The 19,143-nt window shown below is 27.6% G+C and overlaps 1 protein-coding gene across 2 annotated transcripts; it reads left to right on the plus strand.

Moving 5' to 3' along the window:
• Nucleotides 1-3,768: 3,768 nt before the first annotated feature.
• LOC107166526 (uncharacterized) lies at nucleotides 3,769-18,568 on the plus strand. 2 transcript variants are annotated; one of them, XM_089215710.1, is made up of 7 exons: nucleotides 3,769-3,997; nucleotides 6,886-7,272; nucleotides 7,663-7,787; nucleotides 13,029-13,111; nucleotides 14,734-14,914; nucleotides 14,989-15,443; nucleotides 17,971-18,568. In XM_089215710.1, exons 2-7 carry the CDS (start codon nucleotides 6,903-6,905, stop codon nucleotides 18,122-18,124), a joined length of 1,368 nt encoding a protein of 455 aa, XP_089071836.1. In that variant the 5' UTR covers nucleotides 3,769-3,997; nucleotides 6,886-6,902; the 3' UTR covers nucleotides 18,125-18,568. The 2 variants fall into 2 exon arrangements, with proteins under 2 accessions (XP_089071836.1, XP_089071837.1); XM_089215711.1 differs by lacking the exon at nucleotides 3,769-3,997 and adding an exon at nucleotides 4,931-5,319.
• Nucleotides 18,569-19,143: the final 575 nt, after the last annotated feature.

The following is a 19,143-nucleotide window of genomic DNA, read 5'->3' on the forward strand; positions in this document are numbered from 1 at the left end:
ATAAACAGATATTATACTGAAAAATAAAATGATAATTGCTTATTAATTTATTTTTTTTTTATATAACATTTTTATTTATTTATTTAGTGTATTTATAATATAAGCAATAATACGCATTCATCGTGAGAATATATGATAGTATTATTATTATTAAACGTAATATGAAATTATGAATACTAAATAATATATTGTAATATATTTATTAATTTAAATATTATAAAAGTTATTACGTAGGTAGGAATATCTATTTTATTTTTATAAAATTAATTTTCCAAACACTTTAGTACAATAGTATGTTATAGTTTTAATTATTAGTTAGTATATTGCACACGTTATTTTTACAACAGTTGCTACACTGTGTCACAGTGGGTTAAAAATATTACGTAAATCTAAACTTTTAGGTCGTAATAACGATATACGAACCGCTAGAGCCCTAGAGCAATGATTTTACATGTAATGAATGAAACTATATCATAATTCATAGTATACAATATTATTTGTAGTCTGGCTATCATATGTTATACATTTATAATATCGTCCATATTTATAAGTTATTTACCAAAATATAAACAAAATAAAATTATTATTAGTTGCCAGTTTGCCACTAGGCTGTCGATGGAAAAAAAATAGAAAACTGCTAATAATAACACGACATTTTTTGATTACTGTTTCTATTCTGAGACAAATATAATAAAATAAACGTCATGATATAAATACTATGTCCTGACAGTCATAGAAATCCACCTAAAAAAATGACAAATAGTTCAAGAAAGACAAATTATGATATTCGCAATTATAAAAATACTGATTAAATCAATTTCAAAAGGTGGGTTATTGACTATTGTTCGTATCAACGTGACGAAAATGGTGTTTTTGAAGTGGGTCATACTCGCATACTGTGTCATATATAAAAAAAAAGTACAGGACAAATAGATACCCCTCTGTAGTTGTATTAGATAGTAATAGACACCTATGTTAGATTTAAATTTAATGATAAATTATTGTATACCAAAAATAATTTTGAGTAGAGATTGTGTTTATTCAAAAAAATTGATACAAATCTCAAATAGCGTTACTTTCCGATAAACTTTTTTTTGTTAAAGATAGAAAAATGTATGACTATGACTATGAATTTTCTGTAAACAGTTCAAATATTAGGTATGAAAAAAACATTAGTGAATTTCTACCTGAAAAATATCTTGCTTAATTTTAAAATTTTGATTAAAATTTGAACTTTAAATGCATATAAAAAATAATCGTGATTATGTATCTTTAATATGTTTTAAATATAATAAAAATTAATTATGAGGAACATTGTGTTCAATTGTAAAAATCTTTTACTGAGTAAAAAAGTTTGATTGACCATAATTGAAGAAAAAACAAAATATATAATATTGTATAAAAGTTCTAGAAATTATTGGAAATTAGAAAACTAAAATACTTTTCGTAGTTTCGTATTCAAAAATTACTGCCCATAAATATATGTCATCAAATTGCTCAATTCATTTTATTAATACAAATGAAGTAAAATAAAATTAACTCGGTACTCGAAAATAATAATGAGATGTAATTTCGTGAATCGTGATTTCATACTTCTATTGAAAATAATTATCGTGTTACTAGGTACTAATTTATAATGTTGAAATGACAAAATTAAATTCCACAGAATTATGTTATACCCTTATACCAAAATAAATTTTATATACCATCATATTATTTGTAGGATAACAACATAGTTAGTATACTAGGTAGTAGACTAGTAGGTATTTCTGTACGTGATTCGGAGTGAACGACAACAGATGAACATTGCAAACAAATTATCAACGACTTATTTTAATTTTGAAAATTATACTTTGTAACTTGTAAGCATTTTTATTTTTTTCTAGGCTTGTTTGGAAATTAATTTTATTTTTTTTAATTTCATGATTCAAGTTTAAGTATATATTTAAGACTGGTGTAATTACGGATGTATGTAAATTCCGCCAGATTCAACCTTTTTAGACCTTTCTTCATGTAAACTCCACCGGTACGTTTTTTTATATATTTATTATGTATATTATATATATATATATTACATTTAGATAGTTACATCTGTCTTACACAAATATAAAAATATATATAAAATAATTTAAAATGATCACTATAGTTAGTATCGAGGTTAGTATAGTTAGTAGGTACCTATTTTAGTAGTAAGTTGAGTTGGGAATACAAAGCATAGGCAGTTCTCACCCAGTTCAACAATTTAGATAAAAAAAGAAGTAAGTTGAGAGTAATAAAAATAAAACATATATACAGTATAGTTAAATATCAATAAAATGAACAGCTAGTTAATAGTACAAAAATAATTACTTAAAACAAATAAAAAATTTAGATTGATAATTATTAGATGCAGCATTAACGAATTGCATAATGTTAACTGTGAATTTTAGAATTTTACGTCGGAGTTTACGTGCTTTTAGGTCAAAAATACGCACCGGTGGAATTTGTGTATTTTTTTGGGGGTAAAAAAACTATCAGTGGAATTTACATGATATAAATCCGATCCTAAAATCGACTACCTAGTACCTCAGTAAATCAGTGAAATTTACAATCGACCGTAATAAGAGTAATAATACAAAAAGGTAAAAAGGACGTACATCCGCATGTGTTATCTTCATCTTACAATTACCTACAACATGTTAACATAGGAAAAAACTATTTTTCGTGGGGTAGGACTACTCGAGCTGTAGTGATGGCTAAAATTCCAAATTGATGTACTAATATAATTGAGAACATAATCTGTGAAATATGGTTTTTATTTTTTTGATATCACTACGAAAATAATTCTTATTGTTTCAAAATCCATTATTTTACAGCCAAAATTCTCCTTTTTAGGTGGCGGAGTTCGATATCTGTAGCATTTTCGGTTCTTTCCCGCGCATATCAGTTTTCGTAATCTTTAACATTTGTAAGACGAAGACAATACATGCGGGTGTCCTAATAGTTAATAGTTACTACAACTGGGTACATCGTAATTAAAAATTATAGTATGATACGATTTACGATTATTGCGAGTTAACTAAAATAAAACTGAACATCTATTTACTTGCAAACTTAAAAATCGAAAAATGAATAAAATTTCTTTTAAATAGTTAACGTTATCGATCAAGACACGGTGATTTTCTTTTTTCTCTTGGTACTAATTATATTAATTATTATTGGAGTCCTGTACAAAATATTCTCCAACACACTGGCTAAAAAAGTGTTTTATAAGTATTTTGAATACAATTTTTAGTACGTATAATTCAACACTGGTCATATAAATTAATGGTTTACAATGAAATACTTTTTTGATTATGTACGCAGTACCCGTTAATATTTGTGACAATATTGTTATTTATTAATAATCTTTCGGCTTCGGTAGGTTATCCCAGTGGAAATTCAATCGAATCGTGTACGACAGTGAAACATGGTGTTATTTTTATTTCAACATTGGAATTGCTCGATTGTTTACCATGCGCACTGGGAATAATATTATTATATTATTAGAAATCAAGTAATAACGGCGAGTGCCGGATGTCCAAGCCACCTCCTGCCCGCCACCCGTCGTTCGGGTTTTCTCGCGATACACCGATAAGCGATAACACGGCACACGCTCCACTGCACCGGCGAAAACCTGATTCGAACGGCCCGTCGTCGGTGCCGCCAGTGCGGACGTGGTGGCGGGTCGCGGGACGAGCGGCGATGGGCAATGTGCAACGGTGTAGGTTCGTCGTCGTTCGTCATTCGTGAGTCCTCGGTGCCGGTCCTCGCAATAATAATAGTCCACACACAGTCACATGGTCGCCGCCGCCGGTCTTTCACTTTTCCCGCGTCGGCCGTTGCGCTCTGTTCTCCTCTGCTCTCTGCTGCATAGCGCGTCTGGTCGGCACTGCAGCCCTTAGATTTCTGTCGGTCGTCGCCATTCCAACAGAAATCGCTTTTTGACAATAACGCCACCGTCCGCTTCGCTCGGAAGGTATGTATTCATTTATTATTTGTGGTTTGTTTAATTATTCGCGCTGGGCTTCCTACAATTAATTGCTGTAGGTCAGTTATTTTATTACTCCTCGCTGTTGAGTTAGGTCCGGGCCTTGTGAGATAAAATTACGAATTTTCATGCTTTCACCTACCTAGATATCAATTCCTTCGTCGGTATTTTTGCGAAGAGACACATCGTCGTGTCGGTTTTCATTCGCATAAAAAAAGTGTAAAATGTAATATGTCACAATCGTGTAGCGTTTTAAATACCTACTATTTAATTTGTGTACATTGCTTGATATATTATATAATTTTAATTTTGTCTTCAATCGCTGCTACAATTTTTTATTTGTCTATTATGTCGTATGTGTTGATCTATATATTAATATGAAACTATTGGTTTGCAAAGACCCATAGGGCAACTACCCACTACCGGCCGAAAACCCGCAAGGGACCGTAAATTATAAACTTTTATTCGTATAATATAATAGATGACGGAAGAACGTGTTATAATATGTCTGTAGTAGTTAGCACACGGTAAATAACGGTACAATTCTTACCAGTTGAATTACGTTGTTAAATATATAATTCGCTCGGGATACGATCACAGAGCATCGAGTGCATTTATTATTGGTATTTTCCATTCGTTGTATTATCTATAATCGTATTTTGTTCTGGTTGTAGCGGGTGGTGGGTGTTTCGCGCCAGAAGACGTTATCAACTCCGTGTGTTGTGTAAATCGTACACACGTACTGATTGCAATGTTGTTTTGCGTTTTCAAATGCCGCTTGTTTATTATTATACACGACATTCGTTCATCATTCATTGTGTAGTATAATTATTGTTATCGTTATTATAGTTGTCATTTGACATATCGTTGCTTTTTTTTTTTTTTTTTTTGGAAAAACCATCTTAGATTTTGCCTGATCATATAATATTATTATTATTTTAAACTCTTACGTCATGTTTTATTTTTTTTCGCCGTTTCTTCTTACTCGTACTAGATTAATGTACATTATACAGATAATGGACTTGAATGTTTAATTATATATTATTCCTAATGTGTTGATTAGTTGGTAATGATGTTTCTTCGACATCGACTCTTTTGGGGCTTTGAAAAAAAGTTTTTGTATGGAGTCCTGTTCAGAATTCAATGACAAGACACTTAAATCATTGTTTTCAAATGCAACATAAGAGTGAAGTAGTTAGCTTAATTAATCTAGTTACTACAATATGTAGTTTGCACTATTGCTCTTATCGTCTTTTCTTAAATAATAGTGTACACCACTCAATGTTGTTAAAATGGCTGTTTTTTATTTTGTGAGTAGTATTAAATATATGATATTATGTTGAATTCATTTTATAAAATTGCTTATTATTAAACTATTATTTTTACTGAATAGTAAACTTAACATAATGGTACATTTTATATTTTATAATGCACATTGTTGTTTTTGCTTTCTATTGATAATATCCTATTGGCAGCATAATATAAATAAATAATGAATATGAGTTTTCAACATGCTTTTATAGTTTTATTAAAGTATATTGAACCAGAATAATGATGCTTGCTACCAAATTTGGAAGGGCAGTTTATTGTTTTTTCACTTTATTACTATACCAATTGTTTTAATTTAGTACACAATTAACAAAAACGTTAAACATAATATTATAAGCTTAAATTAATTTCATTTTTAATTACTATGTTATAAACATTTTTCTTCATTACCTTTACCAGGGATATATATTGTGTTTAAAAACTTAATGACTGTATTAGTTTTTTTTTTTTTACTTTTCTTTTAAACACATGCATGACCTTGTCAAAAACCTAACCAACTTATGAAATAATAAACATATTTAATAAATTATTTTTATATGCAAGCAGAATTAAGTAGAAATATAAAAAAATACCTACCTACTATTATTTTATGAAGCTAGTTTTAATTTTACCTTCATATAATTTTAAATTAAGTTTATAACTTTATGGTACTTTTCTGTTATCCCTACCGCTTGACGTTTTGTTGATAATTTTGATGATTTTTTATGTTTTATATACGATTTAAGTTAGTACTTTCTTAAATCGTGGTTTTATACTATAACTCTCCACTACTGTGATAATTTATGTGATTGCTGATAATAAACGTTTTACTAATATACATTATTACATAAATGGCAATTCATGATGTGTATTATGTATTAAAATACGCAACTATCTGGATAGTACTATAATAGTCGAAATAACAGAATTGAGTAGTCGCGGAATCTGTGTGGTAGTCGAGATAACAGAATTGAGAGTCGCGGTAGTAGGGATAACAGAAAAGTACCCTTATAATTATTTACTCATCTGATTTAAAACTGAGTTAATCTCTCATTGTACATGTCTTACATAAAAGTATGAATAATTAAAAGTTACAAATATGTTGAGCAAATTCTAGCTTAAATTACCACCATAAATACCAATGGTACTTGGGTTAAATATCTACATAGTTTTAGATAAATTATTTTTAGTTTGGCGTTTAATGTTACGATTTTTTTTTTAATTGAATACAATAGTACGGACGTGCCTTATTTGTAATCTCGTCAACAATATTTATATTATCAGCTAGTATTTTTTGCTGTTCTTTACAAGGCCTATTGTATTTTTTATTTTTATTTTATAGATTTAATTGTCTTATTATTCACCAATATAATAATAGTAATATATTATTTATTTTTATAAAAAACCTTTGGTCCTGTTTCATATCTCTGGGATAAATTGATGGCAAAATATTGAATTTTGTTAGTGATTTAATAAAATTATTTCAAAAGTTATTTTTCTAATATAAATTGCCACACTGTTGCATTATTAAATATGATTTATTATTTAAAATTGGATTTTTATCACAGATTAATCAAGTGATACAATGGCTGATTCTGCAGTAAAAAACGAATCAAATTCTACAGAAAATGATCAATTGTCATGTTCAACAAGCTCATTAACTCCTGTTAATAATGTACTGACCAACAACTCTAACTTAGATGATAAATCTAAATCATTGCTTAAAGTTGAGTCTCCTGTACAAAAAGTAGAACAAATTAACAGCGTGGAAAATGAATCTCTTATAAAACAGAATATGGAAGCTGTGGAACCCAAACCTCCTTCTCCTAATAATGAAAAAAAAAAAGATTTTGAAATTGGTGACATCGTTTGGGCCAAAATTGGTAGATATCCATTTTGGCCTAGCATTGTCTGTATTGATCCAGAAACTAATGTGTACATTAAAGGATCACTTGGTAAGTTATTTATTTTGTATTCAATAATATTTTAGTGATTTAAATTTAAATATTATACCTATTTAAGTAGTTATTCTTCAATTTCATATTCTTATTAAATTTAAAATGGAAAAATTTGCATAATTTATCAGCTCTAATTGTCTTATGTTTATGGTAAATAGGTTTATAACTTATTCCATGTTAAGTGATTTCAGTTAATACTCAAAAATAAATTTTCTGAATTAAGATTTTTGATAATTTAAAAAAAATCTTAAATATATTTTTATGAGTTTGTTTGTGATATGCTTATATTGTATTCAAAAGACACAAAATATTATTTTTGATATCTGTTGAGTACTCTTCTATCCTAGTGCTTTAATTTTATATTAAGGTACTTTTGTATGTTTTTAGAAAATAAAAGACAATTTTCATTACATGTACGATTTTGTAATGATCATGGCAGAAGAAGTTGGGCCAAAACTGTAGAAATGTATTCTGGAAAAGAAGCATTGCTTTCAAAATATCCCAATGGTTTAGTAAGTTTTAATGTTAAATTCTGAGACAATATTTACCTCATTAGATTCAATCAAACAAATCAATGAAGAAGTTACTCACGTGTTTGTTATCTCCATTTTACAAACATACGCATAGGAAATATTGTTCACTAGTTTCAATAGTATGCTGTTAGTTTTTGTTTTAGAATGAATTGACCCTTTATCAGACTTTAATTTATAAACATAATATGTAATCTGTGCTTATTTTATTTTTCAATTGATAAAGATTATTAAGATTAAAAATGCTCATACACAGTATTTCTCGCTTGAAAATAAAAATATTGAATAAAAGCTCACTCAAGCACAGTTTGATGTTCATAAGGATATGATTATTGGTTGATTCATACAGCTTTTAAAACTAACAGCGCAAAGTTGAAAGTAGTGAACGGTAATTTGGTATATCATACTTGTTTTAGAAAGAGAACAAATTAATGGGTAACATCCTCTTATTAATTTGGATAACATCTTTATACAATGTAATTTTTTCAATGCATGCATTAGTAATAACTAATAATATTTTTCTTATAACCATATAACACAAAATTAAATTAAAGGTAAATAATATAAAAACAAAATGGTAGAAATCAAATTTCTTTGGATTAATTAATTTTAGAATAACCACATTTTCAATGATATGTATGGTCAGTGTTGGGTTAATTAATTTTAAAAAGTAATGTAATTATGTTACTCGTTACTTCAAATATTTTTATTTAAATAACGTAATATATGTATAAGTACTAAATACTCATAAGCCGGATTCTCATGACTGGTATACTTGCTAAATATGCCAATAATTGTACATTTGACTAGTGGACAAATATGGTGCTCACACGGTACTTGTCAAGTACACCAATACTGGAGCACTTGTACAACTAGCCAAGTACACTGTTCCCATTGCTGGCTGATATACGAACCGGTCGTGGGATCAGTAATACAAGTATATTGGCCGTTCCTTTGACTTGTGTCACATTTAATGACAATCGGGAACGACACCAGTGACAAATAATTGTACAAGTACGGCGATCTGACAGCGTGAAAAGTAACCCCAGTACCAAATATTGGCCAAGTGCACTAGTCGTGGGAATCCAGCTACAGTTATAACTATTATTATGCTAATAAAATAACAACATTAATTCCTAGAATGTTAAATACAATTATTTACTATTATCAGAATTAAAAATAAATATAATTGATTTCTAATTTTTCTGGAAAATCCTATCGTTTTATTTTTATAATACATTAAAAACTTATTTTAACAACGTGGAAAATAACATGGTAGTGTGTTACTTCATAGAAACTACTTTTAAAAAGTAATTTTGTTGCAATTGTGTTACATTAAGTAAAATTTAATGAAATTACTGCAGTGCTGTGTTACTTTGAATCTAGGAAAAAAAGCCCCAACTAAATTCATAACATTTTTATCATAGTGTACATTTTATAATTTTTAATTTTTAAACAATATAGGTACCTATAATACCTATTTTTTACTTACTTCCATTTTATATTCGCACTTTTAATCCAAAATAATCGAAAACTCAAAATGTTACACGATAATTACGAGATGTTTGAAAAATTTGTACTGAAGAGAATATCATACCTAACTATAGGTACACACTTTTAATTTAAGATGTGATTCACATCAATAACTGTATGAACGAAAAAACCACATTTGTAATAATAAAATGTTGTAGATACCAAGATCCATTTCCAGATAGGAGTCTACCATCCTTCATACGTTTTGAGATAAAGTCAAATGTCTATTACTTTCATTATACTACATATATTGCATAGCATTGTATTATTATATTGTATATAGGTATTATATGGTTATAAGTACCTATCCCCAAAAAGTGTCACATATATTGTTTAAAAATAATTGTTAAATAATAGTGTAGTAAAAATAGGTATTATAGGTACCTATATTGTTTAAAAATGTAAAATTATAAAATGTACAGTGATAAAAATGTGTTATGAATTTAGTTGGGGCTTTTTTTTCCAATTACCGTTACTATGCAACACTGCACGATATCATAAGTTCTACACTAAGTGATACTGAACTAAAGTCAGTATATAGTTTCTTGGGAGCACAAAGTTTTTCTTAAATTATTTATTATATTATTACTACTTATAATTCATATACTATAATATGATTATTTTGGTTGTGGATAACATTTAATTATTTTAACATACTATTTTATTTCATACTAATTTATTATATTAAGCGTTCAAACATTATTCATTGGATCATAGCAGATAAATTTGTCATATTATGTTCAAATCCAATAAGTGGTGGTAAATCCCATATACTTCAGAATGCCCGATTTTAGTTTTTAGTATATTAATGAATTCTTTTACAAAATATCATCTAGGTTTTTTAAGAAGTCAGTTATTAATTAAGGTTCAGATTTTTCTAAAATTCCATAAAATTATTGCATTACTTTATTTATTTTAGTCACTTACAAAATTAAATTTAAAAAGCAGTGGTAATATTATATTATATTATATTATATCTATTATATATTATATATTTTTTTTTTTGGCCCTTGACATCAAAAAGCTTTACTGACCCTTGCCAGTGAATATATGTCTAGACATTTTTTAAATTCAACCATTTTTTAAATTACAGCTCAATTTTTGGAAGTATGTTTAATTTACTACCACTTTAAATAGTTTTTATACTTATGCAGACATAATTACATTTTCACAATGTATTGGCTTGTGCTTGCACATATGAGGGTTGCATCTGGAGGCAGTTTCTCGTCTCTTTATGACAACAATTCTCGGAAATACCAATGTTAATTCACTACACTTAGACGTAGCCCAAATACATATGACGTCATATGAATTGTTCAAATATTACTCCTTAAAATATGATACGCTCCATCGTCCATTCCTTTTAATAATTTCATATACTTAATGGTTTGTAAGTATTTTATTACTTATATTACAAAACATAGTTTTGATGATTTTTATGCTTATGTAATTTTGAATGTTACTCTGCTGATTTCTGTATGCTTAATGAAACCAATATAGGTCTGAAATAAGAAAAACATTTGATCAGAAATAACTGTTTAAATTAACTTCAGACGCTCATAAATTGTCAAAAAAAATTTACTTACCACATTATTTTCATTCCAGCTATTACAACTTATGAGGAATCTAGTATTATTTTTTTAAGTTTCTAACCAAGACAACTTTCCATGGCAATTTTTGGAAAAAAAAATTAATTAAATAAAATCTCAAGTGTATAGAAAATTCATATATATTCAGTACAAATTTTAACTATCTACAGCCGTGTTATAATACAAAAAAAACCAAAACTGTTTTTGTCAAGAAGTGGGTTTGTGTTTAAATTCCTGTTTTCTTCTAATTTTATGTCGTCTTTCCTAAATAACATAATTTTTAATTCCAATCCTCTCCCAACAAAAAATATAAATCATTATTAACTTTCCTGATATTGAAATTAATTTGATTATTAACAATAATTTTTAATTATGGCATAAAATCTAAATTAATTACAATATTTAATAAGTACTTACGTAACATTATTTGTTAAATTAAATTAAATTGTCTTAGTTGTGCTTACCATAACAGTTAAATTTGTATGCACTGATAGTAAATTTAATAATGAGCAAAATATGATTAACGCCCCAACAGATAATATAACAATAATATATTGATGAACATCAGCATGATGATAGGTCTAAACTAATTATTTTCATTGACAATTATTTGCTAAGATTGTATATCGATCTTCATTTACTAATAACATAAATGGTTTCCATATAGTAGAATTTTATGACGTTATTTAATAACTCTTGAGCAAACATTTGTTTTTTTTTTAATGAGTTTTATAAATTATTAAAAAAAGGAATTTTCATATTTCATGACTCTTTAAATTGTAGTGACAAAAAGTTTATAAAGAGATGTATTTTCTTAGCCTATTAAAAAAATGTACTCTAAGGCATGGATCTAGGGACTTTGCTTAAGGCCTTTCTCCTTCCTCCACAGTAAAATTATAATATTAATCCATCCTGAAAATTTCAAGCAGATCTGCTCTGTGGTTTGGACTTTACGATGATCCCTCCAGAGGACAAATTCCTTCTTTATATACCGGGTGATTCTTTTATCATTGAACACTCATTATTTCAAAAATTATAAATGTTTTTGAAAATATTATTTTACATAGTTTAAAGTTGTTGAAAAACCAACGTTTTTATTAAAAAAATATATTTTTAAATATTTTTTATCCTTATCATTTTTTTAAGTTTTTTTACTTTTTTGAATGACAACATAGTTTTAATTTCATATTCCAAAGATGAATATTTTTCTTAATATTTTGATTCATAAAAATCGAATTTAGGACGAGTAGTTATAAGAATTTTAAGTTTAGACAAGCAAAGTAGTGGACAAACATTTTGCGGGGTAACCCCATACCACTCCACTCTGCCATTCTAAACTTTAAATACTTATAACTCGTAAACTACTCGTCCTAAATTCGATTTTTATGAATCAAAATATTGAGAAAAATATACTGCTTTGGAATATGAAATTAAAACTGTTGTCATTCAAAAAAGTAAAAAACTTAAAAAAATTATAAGGATAAAAAATACTTAAAAATATAATTTTTTAAAAAAACGTTGGTTTTTTAACAACTTTAAACTATGTAAAATAATATTTTCAAAAACATTAATAATTTTTGAAATAATGAGTGTTCAATGATAAAAGAATCACCCGGTATATAGATTATTTAATATTATGTCTTAATTTTATAATAAATATTTCATTCGACTTTAAATCCATAAATTTAATATAAAACTATAACTGATTATATCATTCTTAAATATTTTGTATAATTTATCATGTATACAATTATAATTGTATTTATTTCTGCCTCTTCCTAATTTCAGATGTTTAGATCTGTGCCTGTGTACAATTAAATAAATTTAATTAAAATATATAACAGCTTTGTCTAAAATATTGTATAATATTATTATATTAGTTCAATACTTAAATTAAACTATTGTGATATTTTACTTTGTGCTCTTGCATAATGTACAAAACTTTTATTTTTATCAAATCATATATTTTAAGCTAATACCCACTCTGAGTAACAGAAATAATACAAATTTATTAGTTTTACCACTTAGTAGTTTAGAATAAAAGACAGTATCAACAAATTATCTATTGTATTTATTTTGTAATAATTCTTAATGTTTAAAGGCTTTGATAAAAAATAGTAAGAAGCAAATGAATGTATGGGAGTTGGCAGTGAAAGAAGCTGATAATTGGTTGAAAGTAAATAGGTAATACTACACTTACGATTAAATTATTATGATTAAAAATTATATTTTTAACTCTTTCTGGTGCCGGTTACAATTTTTTTTTTCCTATTTTGCAGTTAATTTACATTTTAGATGAATAATTAATTTGCCATTAGGCAGATTTAATGGTGTCCCAACAGAAATGCACATTTTAAAGACGCTCGTTTTTTTTTTTTTTTTTTGGGGGGGGGGGGGTGGAGTTAAAAGCACTGTTCTAATGTTTTTCTTATCTTTATCATCTCCTATTTGTCATCACAAAACAGTTTTTGCATAAATAATAAAATTATGGATAGGCCTTGATTAAGTACATACAGAACAAGGAGATGCGGTCTTAAATGGATAAAGGTTATCTCTCATTCCCGCAAGTGGGAAGTTTATTGGGTTATGTTAAATAAAAAACATTAAAATTAGGTATGATGACCTCTTTTAACTTCACATAATTAACCAATCAATTTTCGTATGATAAGATTGCATGATCTATCCATTCTTCTATTATCTATGAGTTTTTAGCATTCAACACAGTTTTCCATTATGGCCACATTTATGGCGATGAATGTTCCTTTGATTGGTGGATTTCTTGTCTACAACTGAGCCAGTTTTCTCAAATATATCTAACAAACGAGAAGGCCCATTGTTTGGTCTAAGGTTTCGGTATGTTTCCACAACACTCCATATTTGTAGTGCGTTTCACTATTGTTATGTGTTGTTCAGCTATGAACCTCCTCATGACTACGAAAACAGTGGTTTGCGATGACAAAATGGGGGATGTAAAAATATAAGAAAAATATTGAACAGACCTGCCGATCCAAGACCAAAACATAAGCGCTTCTGCTGGGACACTCTTTATTATTAGCTTGTACCTATTTATATGCAACAACCCGTAATATTTATGCAAAACTGAGCATCTATTTTAGGTCCTACCGTGTAATGACAAATTATTAAATCCTTATCTAATTGTAATACATGTCAACAATGGTATATAGTACACATACTGTGAAAGTTTATTTATTAATTAATATAAATTTAAGGAAACTATTGTCCTTCTATCATTCCTCAATACAAAATATACCAAAAGTGTTATAAGACTATAACTAAAGTAAAAATTGTGACATACAATTTTTCATTACCTCTAAGAATTGTAGTTGTAAATTTGCATTTAGTGTAAAGTACACAAACTACTAGAAATTTTGTTTTCATTTTAATTTTGTTGTCTTTAGGCAGTTTATATAGTTAAGTTGTAATTTGTGTCCTATCATCCAGGTTATCAGGTTATGATATATTTAAATTCATGAAGATAGAAAATTAATTGATTTACTTTATACTTTTATAGTTAAAATTATGAAATTAATAATCCAATTGCATGAAATGATTTAATGGAATAACACTAGCTAAAAATATATGACCCATGTACTATATTGTATACTTTAAATGTCCCACATAAATTCTTTATTTTTTGCCTTTTCTAATACTTATGCTTTAACCTTTGTAAATATAAAATAGTAACAAAAAAAAAAAAAAATTGCAACAAGGGTATAGAATATTCTCAAAACCTTCATTGAGTATTGATCATTTCAGTAATTGGAAATAACGATTAAACATTTCAGAGATGACAGAATGACTAGATTTGCAAGATCAAATGGTTTGACTCGTTCTAAAATAAGTGGTTTGGGTCCCAAAACAATTGGTTTGGGTCCCAAAACAAGTGGTTTGGGTCCCAAAACAAGTGGTTTGGGTCCCAAAACTCAAAATGCTCCCACTCCATCTACATCTAAGGCTCTTACACCTGTGAGTTATTTAATTACTGAATTGTTATTTATGATTATTATTAATCTTACATTAATAAGGTATTCTGTTTTTAGCAAGAATTTTTAGCAATGCAAAAAGAAAAAGCTCTTAAAGCAGCATCATGTCAACCAAGTACCAGTGGTTCTCAAGGGAAATGTGAAGCTAGTACAAGTGGTTCTAACATGCGTCGATGTTATGTCCAGTTAAAAGATATAAAAAAAAAAAAATCTAAGAGCAAACTTATTGAAGATGAAGAAGAAAGGGCTGTACCACTACCAAAAGTCACACTACCATTACCTGAACCACCAAAACCTAAACCAAAACCTGCTAAAAGAAAATATGTTGATTTAGAAAAGAAACAGTTAAGAGAAGCTTTAAAGAAAAAAAAAGCCAAGAGAGCATTGCAAGTTAAAAAATATGGTTTCTCTTATTCATCGTCTGAATTTGAAAGTACTGATGATGAAGCTGTACCGTTAGTTCCTTTCAATCCAAATCGAAAGGTGTTGGAATCGATTAAATATGCAGTAGCGTAAGTTAAATAATTTTTTTTTTATTTAAATTTTAACAGATCAATAAATTATAAATATCAATTTTTTAATATGTTATTATTGTTTACATAAATTGCTTAAAGCGCTATAGTGACTCTTCTAGGTTGTGTAGTACATAGTGAACTACTTAAATATACATTTTACTTGAGTTTATTGCCATATTTGTACATATTATGTGGACAGGTGAAAGGTTGCCAGTTAATATTATCAATACAATAAATTAGCAAGTATGTTTATAATCAGATAATTTAACAGTGAAACTATGATCAGAGAAACTACCCAGTGATTAGACCATTTTTGTGAGATTTGCGTGGCTGAAGCCCCCCCCCCCCTTAGACTAGGACTTCGATATTTAAGATATTTCAAAAAATAAAGACTTGGTACAAAATCCCGGGACGGAACGCGGATACATTTATTTTCTGATGTGTAGGTACGTGACGACTTTCGAGAAAATCGAGGATCAGGATCAGACAGAGGCACGTCCGTGGAGGCCAATGACGATTGGTGCGTTTGGAGAAATGGAAGAGCAAAAAGGTAGTAGGGGCGCGACGGCTGGCGCCTTGATACCGCGCTGACTGTGAACAATAAAAACATCGGTATTTGATGTTGTGGGTCGCCAATGTGTTATCAATGTTATCATTACTTGTGATTACACACTTTTGAATGAATGATAATTTAACAACATTTGAATAATTATTTCTTAACTTTAAATTTTACATCTTAAACTTTATCTCTTATAATAAGCATATATAATGAATAAAAAAACTTAAACTAAATGCCCATGCTTTTATATACTTTAAGTACAGTTTTTTGTTAAGCCCCCCCCCCCTTTTAATTTCTAGATCCGCGCCTGAATGTATTGGTTTGTGATTAAAGGGTGTGTATGTTGAAGTAATTTGGAGTGGAATTTTATTAAGTGTGTTTTGAAAACTTATTTAAGTCATTGCGAAAGGTGAGATTAGAAACATACTGTGGAACAGCTGATGTACAAAGGGACATCCTCTTTTATATTATGAAAATTTCTAGTTCATACCAAGAGAATTCTTTACATCAAATACTGGTTTTGCTTAGAAATTCTTGGTTTTGTTTTAAAAAATTTGGCCTATTTTATTAAAAGATGCAGTAAAGTTTTGACATTTCAATTACCAACTATATAAAATTTGGTATCAGAAACCACTTAAAACATTGTTTATTTTTATATATAAAAATCAGATAAATATGCTCATAAAATCACACAGTAAATCTTAAAACATTCTAACATAAACATTTAACACAATTTTTTTTGTAATAGATTAATGATTAACTAATGACAAGTTTATCTGTCTTGACATAAATAAAAAAAAAAAATTCTGTTATAGTAGAAAATTAGGAACATCTAAAGTTTCTTGTGATATATTGATTCTGAAATTCAAACAAAGAGTAGAGTTGCTTCTATTATTCTCTTTTTTTGAGAGGATTTTTGATACTGAGATTTTCTGTTTTAGTCTAATACAAGGATGACTTGTAGGATTGATTTGATGAAACAATAAGATGTCAGGATACTTAGAGATCAACTTTCTCAGAATTTTGATATTATTTTCAAAATTCCTATTAAAAAAAGTAATCAAAAGTTATTTAACTTCAATAAAACTTAAAATCAACTTTTTTGTCAAAATTTAACTTATGAAAAATTAAAATCTATTTTCAGACTTCTAAATTTTTCAACATATCAATAGGTATGTTTGGTAAAGAAGTGTTTAAAATCCTGTTGAATATGTGGATTTACCGTGTTAAATCACGGTATCGAATTCCTTTAACTCATTAAGGATAAATTATTTAAGCATAAAATACTAATAGATTTAATAATGATACTATTTTTTGGTAAATTCATGATTTCCCACTTGTTTGTTTGTGTTCAGCTTGTAATTATTTATAATTAATATTTATACCTTCATAACCACGGATACCTTAAAATGATTTACATATGATAGTAGATGGTTAGTTTATGATATGTTAACAATATTATTATATCTAAAAGTTGCTTTTGTTATAATGGCCATTGATATGCAATTTTCATTGTATCTGTTGAAAAAAAACCGTTACACGAAAGTACCAATAATGGTATCGACCAAGCATTAATATTTGATCGATTCCATTGCTATTAACATTTTTTTAGCAAATTTAAAGACTTATATACACATGAAAATTATAGTAATGGTGTAAATCAGTGTTCCTCAACCTTTTAAGTGTTGGGCCCCCTCTTTTTGAGTTCCAATTTTTTAGCGACTCCCCCCCACCCACACACACACATGTATATTTTATTTATATACTTGTATAGTATATAGATAACTTTTAATATATTTTTAGAGTTCTAATTATTTAAATCATACACAACCTTGAATAATGAATTGACGACACTCTGGTTGAGAAACACTGGTGTAGATAGAAAGACTTCTAACAATAAAAAGTACTTTATAAAGTATTAGTATTATATACTAATTTAAAAAAATTTAATTTAATATATTATAGGAATTTAGAATCAGAAGGAATGCAAAGACAAAGAGAAAAAAGAATCTTGATTAAAGCTATAAGACTGGCTGAAAGAAGACATTCTAAGAAAAATAAAGAGGAAGAGGATGAAGAAGAAGAAGAACAACAAAAAGATCAAAAACCAAAGCAATAACAATATTTTTCACATTAGTGAAGAATATTCATAATTGGTAATTTAAATATATTAATATAAAAACACTGTACATATGATCAAAGAAAGAATTTAAAGGAAAACATTTTTATTTTTAGCACTATGATTAAGAATTATTATATTCTACCTTTTATAAAGTATGAGGGAGTTTAAATACTATTAAGATATACAAACAGTTAATATATAGTTATTTATTATTTGAAATTAAAGGTGCTAACTAATAACAAAAAAAAAACCTGTAACTTGTACCACCAGCTTAACTTAACTATATTTATTTAAAATTCAAACAAAATGAAAATTAATTATACATACTGTCATTTTTTTACACAATTAATTATTTTTACTGTAAAAAATATTATAAGTACTCATTATTCATGTGCAATTTTGTAAATAAGTTAAATGATTAAAGGAATAATGTCAAATCTAGTATTAGTTCTTTTGTTTTTAGTTAATTGTTCTTGCTTTTCATAATCATTATTTAATATGCAATGTTTTTTGGTATAATTTATATTAAGTTTTCGATTTTATCATAGGTTTTGATGATTTTTTTATTTTCCAAAAGACATTTACGTATGTCCGATAAACATATCTGATCTATACATATGCGATAAATGTTCTTATAATTGACAACACAGGAGTATGTATAAGAAGTATACAAGTTTAATTGGAGTCTTAAATTCTTATGTTAAATTTGTTAGTGAATCATATCTAAAGGATGGCCAGATGAAATGAAATTAAGTCACCTAATATAGATTGTGTGCAAAACACTTAAAAAGGGAGGATTTATAAGTACCTAAGATTTTTTAGAGAAAGTTCTAAAAGTTTTTAAAGTTAGTAATATTTAATTGAAACTTAAATATTACAGGTTCTCATGGTCTCACGAGGAACAATTAAAATTTATAAATGAAGTGTTTCGTAAAATAGAATTAAGTAAATTTGGTTCTTAAAAATAAATAAATAAAACAACATTTTATTACTAGGAAATTTATTAAATAGAAGTC

Source organism: Diuraphis noxia, unplaced genomic scaffold, assembly GCF_037042655.1.
Source record: "Diuraphis noxia isolate RWA-SAM2 unplaced genomic scaffold, SU_Dnox_SAM2 contig0001, whole genome shotgun sequence".
In the NCBI taxonomy this organism is placed as follows: domain Eukaryota; kingdom Metazoa; phylum Arthropoda; class Insecta; order Hemiptera; family Aphididae; genus Diuraphis; species Diuraphis noxia.